Source organism: Dicentrarchus labrax, unplaced genomic scaffold, assembly GCF_905237075.1.
Source record: "Dicentrarchus labrax unplaced genomic scaffold, dlabrax2021, whole genome shotgun sequence".
In the NCBI taxonomy this organism is placed as follows: Eukaryota; Metazoa; Chordata; class Actinopteri; family Moronidae; genus Dicentrarchus; species Dicentrarchus labrax.
This window is the reverse complement of record NW_026136751.1, coordinates 10,116-22,846: the sequence shown is the minus strand read 5'-3', so window position 1 is coordinate 22,846 and position 12,731 is coordinate 10,116. Positions and strand designations below refer to the sequence as shown.

Below are 12,731 nucleotides of genomic sequence, written 5' to 3'. Positions count from 1 at the left end.
TGTATGTGTAAGTACATTCATGGACAGGACACAAGCAGTTGTGGTGGTAAATTTTAATGGTAAGATTAAAATTTAAGATTAAAATATTTGGAGGACAACTATTTAAAATCTTAACATTTCACCATTTTGTTATTAGATACACATCACATATTGTGTCATTGTTTAGATGGCGAAGGCAATCACGGAAGGCTTTCCACAACCTCCAAAAATGGCTTTTGGAACAACACCAAGAAATGGCACTGCAGCGCAAACATTTTGCTCTGCAAATACTGAAAGCCTCAGGTGTGTGAAAGCGTTTTGTACAGTAATTGTAGTGTTGAGGTAGTGTTCAAGATCTAAAATTCTCATTTCTGTATTAGTGTTTAACACAGAGACCAAGGGCATCATGTACTAAACGTTGTGTATGCACAAAATTTGTGCATACACTGAAAAAAAAAGTCTTTTGGATTTACATAAAAAAATTATGGACATCGGTTGCACATAATAAAGTTATGTTTACTCAAATTGATATATTCATGTTCTGTACATTAAATTATTATTCGTTAAACCAACATGACTTTCTTACATAAATTTAAAATATTTATTTGATGTTAAGTATATTAGATTATCTTCTGCTAAACTGACTGATTTTTTTATGTTAAATGAACGCTATTCTTTAATGTGTATGATATTTAATTATCATCAGTTGGACCAACATAATTTTTTTGCGTGAAGCTAACCTAACTTCCACAGGTAAATTGGACACTATTAAGTTTGGTATACTTTAAATATTTAAATTACTTTTATAAGATGATTGGTAATTTAAGAAATTAATTTTTACACCCCCCAACCCCACTTAATCAAGCCGAATCTTTTACGGAAAATAAAAAAGGACGTGGTAATAGGCCGACATATCTTCAATTATTAACTCCAGACAGTGCATAACAAACATCCGTAATGACTAAAAATACAACTTGCTGTGTACTACCTGGGAAATCATATATATTGACAATTCAGTGAAAAAACAAAGTAAACACTATTTAATTGAAAATTTCCATTTATATTTATTAGAACATTGTTTCAAGCATCAAGAAGGAACGGCAGTTAAAGAAAAATCACCCCAAACCCTAAAAATAGGGGTAGTAGTCTGTTTCAGTTTGATAAAAAAATAGTGGAAAAAGAAGCCTCCCACTCACCCAAATAAATCAAACAATTGTAAGAGGTAGATGAAATAATGCATACAGTATTACCAGAAAAATACCTTTTTTTCTCCCCAACAAAGACAGAACATTATTGGTGAACCAAAACCCGAAGCCAAAGCTACAGTGACCACAGGATGTTCCATAATGTGAACATTGAAACAATTATAGTGGCTTGTTTGCAATTACCAGTGTCCACAGTAAACAAAAATCACCCCAAACTCTAAAAATGGGGGGGGAATTATGTTATAGTTCCATTTAAAAAAAAAAAAAAAAAAAAAGCCTCCTACCCACCCAAAAGAAAAGTCCAACAACTGGAAGAGGTAGATGGTGACATAATGCATGTCTTAAGAAATCAAGCAAACAAGTTGGATAGCCTTTTTTTCCTTCAACAAAGAAGAGTCCCTGGAGTCAGAAATGTGTGCAGGTTCGTGTGGATAACAGAGGGAGATTTGTGCACACCATTTAGCAGAACCTGAAGCCAAAGCTACGGTCACCACACATTAAAACTCATCTATGTACATACAACACACTGACAGAGAATTTTCATTTGAATACACACCTGTCCTTTTGCTCTATGGTACATAGCACACAGCCTGACCATGACCACAGGGTGTTCCATAATGTGAACACTGGTAATCGTAAACAAGCCACTATAATTTTTTCAATGTTCACAGTAAACAAAAATCACCCCAAACTCTAAAAAAAGGGGGGGGAAATTATGTTATAGTTCCATTTAAAAAAAAAACAAAAAGCCTCCTACCCGCCCAAAAGAAAAGTCCAACACCTGGAAGAGGTAGGTGACATAATGTATGTCTTAAGAAATCAAGCTCGAGAGCCTGGATAGCCAGTTCACTGATAAAGTCTGTTCTTCAGGACTTGGGCTTTTTTGGACAGTGCATTGCCTTCAAGCTCCATGACCACCTTCTGCAGCACTTCAAAGGTATACTTGAGTTCAGCAGGGTAGTTTAAGTTCAAAGAATATATTAGGCCAAACAACATGGCAGCAGCTAAGGGAACACTGTCCATATCCTGCATCACAATCTGGGACTCGAGGACAATGCCAATGTCCTCTGGTTTTTCACTGTCATCTCTGTGTTTCCAGACGTATATACCCATAGTGGTTTCCTCAATGGATTCCTGGAGGAGGGATTCATCTGCTGCCTGTACAATACACAAAAAGAATCAAAGTGTGATTACACTACATGCCACATCCATATAGGGAATACTGCAGGTCCGTGTATGTTTTGGTCATTGGATTTTCCTTTCAGAAACGGGAATTAAAAAACAGAAAACGAGTGGTTATTTGATTTTCGTTTTAAAATACAAAAAATTTAAATTGAAATACAAGGCGTTTTTCTTTTTCATGGTCAGAAAGGGATGAGCGAAATTAAAAAAATTATTCGATTTTCATTTTCTATTTCATATAACAAAAAATAAAATCACTAGAAAACAGAAACAGAAAAAAGGCCTGTTGTTTCATATTCTGAGACCGGATGTTGTCATTTACAGGACGGTGCTGTGTAGAAGAAACAGTAGGCTAGTAGACTGCGGTCAATCCAGCCGTGAGTCCGATCTCCGTGGTCAAATCAGCCGCACTTAAATTTAGAGTGCGGAGAAACAGCGTATTTACTTCCGGTTTTCAAAATAAAGGTATTTAGAACAGTAAGCTATAATTCGAACCTACATTTAAAATAAAATATGTTACATTAAAGTGTTTCATGCGCCCCTGATGAATAAAAAACACTTTATATCAAGTATACTGCACCAGTGTGGAGAAATGCCAAAATAAATAGTCTTTATATTATATTTTTTTTATAAAATGTTATTAAACATTTGTGTGAAATTTTGTCATGATTACTGCATCATTATTGAAGTATAATGAAAATACTTCACCCATAGCCAGGTATTGAGCAAAGTGTTTTTACAGTAGCTCAAATATATGAACATACCACTTGGAGGTACAAATATGGACTTTTATTGTTGAATTTCTCAAATTGGTACAGTAAAAATGCTTGATATTAAGTATGCTTGTAATCTCACATGTATAAAAGTCAAATATACCATCAGTAGCCAGGAAACACTGAGCAATATGTTTTTACAGTACCTCAAATATGGTCAAATATGCAATCTCTGGAGGCATACATATGAGGCTTTTATTTTTGCATTTCTCCACACTGGTGCAGTAAAGATACTTGATATAAAGTGTTTTTTTATTCATCAGAGGCGCATGAAACACTTTAATGTAACATATTTTAATTATAGCTTACTGTTCTAAATACCTTTATTTTGAAAACCGGAAGTAAATACGCTGTTTCTCCGCATTTACCATAATGCTGAGAATAATTGTACACTAAATTTAAGTGCGGCTGATATGACCACGGAGATCGGACTCACGGCTGGATTGACCGCAGTCTACTAGCCTACTGTTTCTTCTCCACAGCACCGTCCTGTTAATGACAACATCCGGTCTCAGAATATGAAAAAACAGGCCTTTTTTCTGTTTCTGTTTTCTAGTGATTTTATTTTTTGTTATATGAAATAGAAAATGTAAATCGAATATTTTTTAAAATTTTGCTCATCCCTTTTTGACCATGAAAAAGAAAAACGCCTTGTATTTCAATTTTAATTTTTGTATTCTAAAACGAAAATCAAATAACCACTCGTTTTCTGTTTTTTAATACCCGTTTCTGAAAGGAAAATCCAATGACCAAAACATACACGGACCACTGCATATCTGTATTGAGTAATTTATTAAGATATCAAATCAAACTTTATTTATATGGCACTTTCATACAGAAAGTAACACAAAGTGGCTCATAGAGGCTGAAAACCACACACATAACACACACTTTGATTTAAGCAATATTACCCAAGAGGGTAGGGACCGAGGCGCTTGCTCCTGAGCGCATCACTGTCATGCTCAAATGACGTTTAAGTACACCCTCTCGGGTAATATTGCGATTATACAACTATTACCAACAAAATAAAATGTATCAAAATATATTCATTTTGATGGACAATTTGCTCTCAAATTTAAAAAGGTTTTTGCGAGTGTGCATTCTTTTTACACTCTACAGGAGGTTGATTTAGTTAGATTTTTTTTTCACGAGTAACAATGTTTCTAAAAAATAAAAATAAGAATCATGGATGGTTATCATGGAGATGGATACAACAACATGAGATGGCGGAATAATATTGTTAGTTTTGAGTCAGGCGTGCTGTTATGCTGATTTGAGCACGTTCTAAATGTCTTGTTGAACAATCAGATTGCTTGGTCGGAACTACTTGTATAGATTAAGATCACTACCATATTATCTTACAAGTTAGCTGACTGTAAAGTAATTACAATGGGTAGATGTTTTAAAGCTTATACAAAATATGAAAGATAACATCAACATACTAAACCTAAGTAATACTTACCACATACTCTCTCAATAGATTCTCTGGGTCCTCGTTCAGGTAAACGCAGAGTGCCTTTATGACACATTCTCTTCCCAGATCCACGTCATCATCCTGAGGCAGAAAAACAGAAGCACAAGTTGTTTTGCTTGAGTTTGTCTGTGTAAGTTTGAGTTTGTCCCCCAGAGAGTATACTTACTTCATCCATGGGTGCAATGATGCCCCCTAGGCGTCTGCCAATCTGTCCTCCTCTGTTTTTAAACATTTTGAGCAGTTTCTCGGAGTGAACATCTAATTGCGATAGAAATCTGGACTGCAGGGGCATTGTTGTGATCCGTTTGAATTCAGCATTTATCTGAAAATTAGAATGATTACAGACAACATGCAATATGGCAGCAATTAATAAAAAAATAAATAAAAAAACGAACACCAATCAAGTAACCATGACCAACAGTAAGTTAAAATTAAATTAGAACATTTGTACAGGAGCAGAATAATTCAAAAAGTTCCTTGTTTTATTGCTTTATTTTCTAGTTATATTATGTCATGATCATACTTTTTAAAAAATCATCTATACCCTCCAAATATTTTCCGGCTGAAACTTGGTGACCCTTAAGTGTTCTTAACTTATTTACTTTGTGGATGTTCCTAAAGCCAAAACGTGGCTTGTTCCCATAAACTGCTATAAAAAAAATAGTATATATTGATATTTTTTTCGACTTAAACACGCCAGTCTTTTAGAACTACTTCAGCCTGAAATATACATATAAAATATTAATTATATATTTTTGTTTTTAACCCTTTAAATGCCAGTATGTTTACCATACTGTGCGAGATGTTATGTTAGGATAAACGTGGGATCAAAAAAAAGTTGTTTTAATGGGTTTCAATGGGGCAGGTTTTGGCGCTAGGAACATTTAAGCCTGGATTTTGATAGCATTGCCATTTTAGGCTTAATTAAGGTACTGAGATTTCAATTTCAATTATTATTTTTTTTTAATTTTCTTGCAAATTTTAGCTATATTCATTCAACACAGCCAAAATGGCTTAAAAAATAAACAACAGGGTGGCTGGAAATATCCCCAAGAACACTTAAGGATTAACAATTGATTTAGTTTGGGGAGAGGGTCTGCTAAGCAGCCAGCAGGTAAGTTACATGACTTTGTCAAATTAAGGTAAATCAACAGATAGGAATCATACAGATTTAATTTTAGTTTGTAATGTGTGAGAGAGAGAGTGTGAGTGAGTGAGTGAGTGAGAGAGAGAGAGAGAATAAATCACATACCTCGCCTACTTCAAAAAGTGCTGGCCATCTCGTCTGGAAGTCTCTTATCATTGGTGTGTCGCGAACCACTTCCTGTCTCCTATATGCAAATGTCTTTTCCATTTTCATCCTTACTGCTTCCCTGTTGTTCTTCTTCTTAACATCTGAAAGAAGCTCCATTCTCACACTCTCAAGACTCTTCTCAGATTCTCCAGTAGGATAGGGGGGACAGTAGTTCACTTCAGACCTTCTTGGTTTTTTAATGCCAAAAGCAGGGCTTGATTTGCCCTCTGGTTTGTGCTTGAGTGAGTTTATTGTCACCTCAGGACATCCAAGCTTTCTTAGGTGAGTGCGGTAGATTGCCAGTTTGTTCTTCAAGCTGCATTTCCATCCAGCATATCCAGAGAGGGAGCCTTTCTCAGTCAGGCAAGGATGCTTTGAGATTAGAGCCTCTCCAACTGTGTTAAAGTCTTTGTCAGAAACATAAAGTTTGTACTTAACAATTTCTTGCACTAGGCCCTCAAGAATGTTCGACTTCAGTTTAGGATCAGGAATAAACAATGTACCCTTTTCCCTGTAAGCTGCATTGCCCTGCGCAAGTTTCAACTCAGCATCATAACTAAACTGAGGAACACGAAAGATGCTCGGCCAAGATGACCGAGAGCCGGATGACTCTGACTCCGGTGAAGAGAGTATGTCAGTGTCAACACATCCACTGGACAGGGATGAGGATTCATTAAGGGAGTGATGGGCAGCTGAGGTGGGAAGGATATTAGCACACTGAGGAGTTGAGGAATCTGTCATGGCAATCACTCTAATTGTCCCTCTATCCTGTACTTCATCCATTGAAGTGAGGTTCATGAAGTCATTTCCAAATAGTGCATCCATAAACTGAAGTCTGAAGTCATAGTCAAGTCCACATTGTCTTTGTACCTCACTAACAAGTTCATTAACAGATCCTGGGAGTCCATTTTGAAAAGTCATCCTTTGGCTGCTGTTGTCACCCAGGATGACTTTGAGAAGTGTCGGGGCATTCATCCTTCTACGTCTCAGTCTGTAAAAAGAAGGAAAGTGACAAAAAGGAAAAAAGATTAATGCTTATTGTTTTATGTCAAGTATTTTACTTGTGTCAATACACTAATTGATGCAACATGATGTTAGGTTTCTCATTTTCAGTTTACCACTTGGCCTTGAAGAAGGCCTTGGAGAATTGATTCTAGTCCCACTTTCATTTTGTAATTTGCCCAACTACTACCTGATAAAATCCATCTGTACTAGCTTAAAGTTCATCCTGAAAACTAGAAAGAGGTGGAAACAAATGAGAAGCCTAGGATGTGACCCACAAAAATCAGTGCATGCAATACAGTATGACCTATAATGGATATACAAAGAGATTTCAGAGAAACTCCCATGGGCAACAAAGCACAAAAAAATACAGTCTGAATGTGAAGAGAAAATAGATGTGATGATACACATGCAGGCAGATTGACAGACTCCAAAGACAAATGTCTTGTGACAAAATAACAAAACATACAACTCAGCATGCACATTACCATATCACCAAATATACGTGTGTAAAAAAAGAGCAATTACTTTGGACTGAAAATATCTTATTGCAATTAACTGTTCAGTCCTACTATTAATCACCATTTTGGTGGTTAACCAACCTTTTATGATAATCTGCCTTTTTAAGGTTACCATATGACTTGATCCAACAGTGTAAGAGGCCAGTGGATAGGGGTCAGTGAGTTCACTGAGTGCCACAAGTTTTACTTCTCTGGATGGTGACAAGCTTAGCTCAAAGGCTCTGTAGTGTTCAGTGTACCACCCACACAGCACTTTCACAATGAGGAACAACATCTCATTTATTACACACATCTGACTAATTTCAGCAAACTCTGGTAATCCACCTACTGATCCATGGGCAACTATCATGCCATTGCTGTAGGCTATGCCATTGCTTGATGCATTCTTAGCAAGATGCACTTCAGATGTGCTAGGGCATTTTAGCTTTATAGCCTCAGCTACTTCCTCCTTCAGTACATCAACTGGAACTGTGGAGACAGTAGATACATCTAGGCAAGATTTACCATAAGACGGTGAGTTTAGGTGAAATGCAATCATCATTTGATGTTTTGAAGCCAAAGTCAGTGGTACATTCTTAAAGCAACTTGTGTGTTTAACAATGTTCTTAAAGAAACTATGTTTGGCTTCAAATCTCATTGTCCAAACTGTGACTAGAGGGCCAAAACACCTTATCATCTGCGGGTAGTGTTCTACATAGTGGTGTTTGGGTAGAAGTCTGACACCAGGGAACAGGTCTTGGTACCTCTGTCTGTGCTCAACAATTTTGCTTTCAAGGTATGAGATGGATTCATCTGTATGCACAGGAGCAACAACTAACTGCACAATATCTTTTAAATCCATCAACACAAGCCATGCTGGCTCATTTTCTGGGACAAGGGGACCTATCACAAATGGGAGCAGCCTCAGTAGGCTCCAGTTTTCATGAGCGTTGCCACCGATAGTTTTCCGACCCAAGAAACTTTGTGGTACAATATGTGGCTTGTTTGTTTTGTCGGACCATTTATAGGGGAAAGTCAGTATAGCTCTATTTAGTTCATCTAATGTAAATAACTTCTTTGATATCATTAATGCCAAGCAGTGGGCCAGCTCAACAGGCACAATGCCCTCAAATATATCATGAGCAACATCAGGCGGAAAACCGGAGACAACATGAAAATGAGACAGAGTTTTGGTAAAAATGCACTCTCTCTTAACTCCAAAGCAATGTGTACCCTTCTCACAAGATGATTTTACATGATCTGCATGGCCAGCTCTAGTTCTAAGGCTGAAAGCACCGGTAGCAACACACTGATTCCTGAAATCACAACTCTTTGCTGTGCAAAAGCGACAAACGTAATCACCAGAAAAATTTTCTATGAACCCTGCAATACCATGCGCGCCCAGGTTGTCAGCCACAATACTCAGTACTGTACCTTTAAGAGACTTACCTAATAAAGGCACATACACACCATAGTCCTCGAGAATTTTAATATCTTGAAGAAGGGGTTCCAAGACTGTTTCATAACCATATGTTTTTACATCAACACTTTTGCAAAGCACTGCAAGATAAATAGATGATAAAGATGAGTGGGAGCCTGGTGGCAGGTTACCTAGTATCCAGTAAACACCACAAAGCTTGTGTTTTTTCCTAGAGGTGCCTAGGGGATTGCAGGTCTCAAAATCATCCACATACAGACGCAGTGTTATCCGTAACTCCTCTGAATTTAGGAAGCTGTTTGCGTTAAAATGCAAACCATCTTCAGGGGACCTGAATTCAAGAGATGGGTCAAGTTCAGTGTCCTGCTGTCCTCTATGATTTTCAATTATCTTATCAACAATGGCCTTATTATTTAAAATTTGTTGCAAAGATTTCAACAGTGGGACATACTGAAAGGTGTGTTTCTTTTTATGATCAAGTATGTAAGTAACTGGTTCCACAACACAGAATTTTTCCTTATAAAATTGTTTACGTTGATATGAAGTACTAAGAGGGCCGCCTTTTTCAATTGCTTTTGGAACAGGGTTAGATGAGCATACTGCTGTGGTGATTTCTGTAACTACAGAGTCATCAACTTGTATTTTGTGATGCTTAAGGACATCTGTCACAACACTTCTAGATACTGTGACTGATGCTATGTTTATCAAGTAGTAAAGTTCTTGCAAAAAATCATCAATTGCTGTACCTGGCACGTGGACTAAATATTCCAACTTTAGTAAGGCTGCTGCAAGCTGCTGCTCAATTGCACTTGGAAGTGCATTGTGTTGATCTCGTGAAGAATCAGAAACTTCCTCTAACACACACTCCTCATCCTGGCTATCAGCAAACAAATCATCTAATGGTGGAGATGCTATTGTAGTTGTTTTTACAATACCTGGTAGAAAATCAGATAATGTGTGAGGTGTGTGCCGGCGACTCTTATGAGACTTAAAGGTTCCATAAATACTTGTTTGAAAACTACAGCCAACGAACATGCAACCTACATTTTCATTTTTCTTCAGATGTGTGTTGATATGAACAAAAAACTCCCTTTCATTAGCTAAATTTTTGCATGCACATAAGTGACAGCTGAAAATGGACAACTCTTTTCGTGTCTGATTATCTTGTGTGGAATGCACTCTACTTTGATGGATGATTAAAGCATTCCATGTCTTAAATGTACAGGGACATTTAGAATACGTACATGGATAATTTATGGTGCGTCCAAAATGTGGGTGTTTGAGTTTATAATGGTGAAGTAATTCAGACCTACTTTGCACAGCGACTGAACACCCTTTACACTGCCACATTCACTAGAGAAAGAGAGACAAACAAATGGAAGTTCAACTCACTGACACACATCCTACAGAAATAGAGCAAATCATAATTTAAAACCATAATTATATATTATAAATAACCATAATTTAAAAATGCATAATCTTGCCAGTTTATTAGGGAACACTCTTATGTTAAACCAATGCAGTCTAATCCAGAAATCAATAAATCTTACCATCATAAAAGTTAAAGCAATATAGTTTAGTAATTGTTGAAAAAATTACAAAAAATTACAATCACAGCCATTTTATGTGGTTTAATTGTGGTGCCGTTAAATTATTTTGTGAAATCCTGACAGACTAATTATTAGAAACACTTCTCCAAAATAGTTTCAACAAAAAATAAACATTACACCCTTAAAGACAGTAGGATTTACAGCAATTATCATTACAATATTTTTGAAAATAATATCATCATAATCATGAGAAATCCATTCATTCTTGTTTAAACACATCCAGTAAACCAACAAAAGCAAGTGAATAGTAATACTCACCACAACTACAGAGCCTTTGACACAGCACCCAGAGACATACCTTATATCAAATATTGGTCTTGGATGGAGGATATCTACACAGAAAAAATAAATAAATGTTAAAAAGAGCTATAGTTGATAATGAACTAAAGGCAGTGTTTCCAACAGGTTTTCAGGAGGCTAGGGGTGCGATCGGACCGTCCGACGGGTGGGGGGGGTGGTGCGATCGCGGTGTATTAAATGTTTATCACCATTACAGCGCAACCTGTCCATGTGCCCGTGTTTGTGTGTGTAAGTGCGTGAGCCTACGCGCGAGAGAGTGCAGGGAAGGAGGGGCTGACAGAGAGATATGAGAGACGGTATATTTTTTTTTTTCCCTGTGACAGACTGTGGCGGACCCATACGAGTTAATTAATGGAAAACACTGAAAGCCTAGCAACAACGACAGCTGAGAATATTACTGTCAAATATTGGTATTGCCCTCCTTATAAATTTTTTTAAAATCGCAGGCCATGTCTGCTCTGATACAAGTCAGTGATCCTAAAATGTGTGTTTCTCATCTACAATACACATTCTACATCTCGGAGGCAACGTCTATCCAAACTCGGAAAGGCGAGTGAGAGTCGGGTAGCATGTTGCTGCGGGAGAAGCAGGTCCATGGAGCTGTGCGCAGTGGACGTGCACGAAAGAACAAGCATGTCTTACCGAAAAAAAAAAACAAAGCAAAAAAATAAATCAATCAATCAATAAATACTCAAAAATCGAGTGTGTTTCTTATTAAGTAGTAGGCTCCCCCAAAAGTCACGGACTGTATATAAAAAAAAAAACATTAACAACATTACTTTTTTCCCCCAAAGGGGTTAATTTGAACAGACCATAATCACCTCCATAATGGGAACAGCTGAACATGACGTTAAAGTACACTGCTGAACCTCAGCATGGCAGAATTGATACTAAGATACCTACTTTAATATCGCCTAGTCGGTTTTCCTCCATTTCGTTACAGCAGCCATGTTTCACCAAAGCCAATGTCAGAGTTACCCATCCCCCACACTCGTTAACTTGTTTAATACCTCCGACAGGTGCCAATTTGAAAAGAGAATAGACCTAGGCCTAGGTTCTATGAATTTCCCCATACAAACTAGTTGCCGTGCACACATTACGTTAACAGACATAAAAACTAATAAAGATAAAGATATAAAGATAAAGATGTTCAATGAGGGCAGGCATGACCGCTACCATTAGCAACCAGTGAATGACCGCAAACGTTAGCATGAAGACTGACTTGGATTTACTCGACATTACCGGCAAATAAAAAGCCAAACCTTTTCAAATCTTGATTATAAACACGCTGCTTCTAACACTGGCTCATATTTGACAAGTTTTATTACCTTTATGTGTCCTGAGAAGCCCAAATCCATAGAAAATATCACAGCGAGGGAGAAAATGGCGGAGCCTGCAGGTCTTCAGCAACCGTTTCCTGTCCAGGAGCCCGCCCTTGGAGGCGGCCTTTTCGCTGATAAAACATAACTTTTTCCTTTCTTCTTCAAATGATGGAGACATGTAGGTTTTAAATTCCTCAATATTGAAATGCTTTTTAAAGATTTAATCATGTTTTGGAGAGAAATATAAATTAATTATGTAGCATATACAAAATGCATACTTGTAAATTGAACAACCCTCCTTCTTCCATTTTTTCAGTGTACGCCATTTTTCACGTTCACGTTCATTTGCAGATTATTTGTGTTAAGGGGTTATTTACTGCAGCGCGCAGTCCTCTACTGCGTATGGAGGATAAGTAGAACACACTCGAATTATCTTTAGGCTCTTGGCATATTTATTTAACAGTTAACAATAAAGTGCGGACCGATGTGCCGCTGTCTCATCAGCATGGCTCACACACAACAACTACTAGCGCTCACTGGGAGCGTGGTACGTCTTGTACGTACCGTCACCCTTTCACAATACAGCAGTACAGTATATCTACCGTAATACAGGGACTCCACCACCTGTGGCCTGAAGGCTCTGGCGATGGGC

The 12,731-nt window shown here is 37.4% G+C and overlaps 1 protein-coding gene across 5 annotated transcripts; it reads right to left on the bottom strand.

Moving 5' to 3' along the window:
* Positions 1-1,455: 1,455 nt before the first annotated feature.
* LOC127359640 (uncharacterized) lies at positions 1,456-12,393 on the bottom strand. Of its 5 annotated transcripts, XM_051393613.1 has the most exons (7): positions 12,086-12,393; positions 10,756-10,789; positions 10,161-10,200; positions 5,866-6,898; positions 4,780-4,935; positions 4,602-4,694; positions 1,456-2,342 (listed from the first exon to the last, which is right to left on the bottom strand). In XM_051393613.1, the coding sequence occupies exons 4-7, from the start codon at positions 6,880-6,882 to the stop codon at positions 2,031-2,033; spliced, it is 1,578 nt and encodes a 525-aa protein (XP_051249573.1). In that variant the 5' UTR covers positions 6,883-6,898; positions 10,161-10,200; positions 10,756-10,789; positions 12,086-12,393; the 3' UTR covers positions 1,456-2,030. The 5 variants fall into 5 exon arrangements, with proteins under 5 accessions (XP_051249573.1, XP_051249571.1, XP_051249574.1 ...); XM_051393611.1 differs by lacking the exon at positions 12,086-12,393 and having other exon boundaries at positions 10,756-10,885; XM_051393614.1 differs by lacking the exons at positions 10,161-10,200; positions 10,756-10,789; positions 12,086-12,393 and adding an exon at positions 8,859-9,122.
* Between the last annotated feature and the right edge of the window lie 338 nt (positions 12,394-12,731).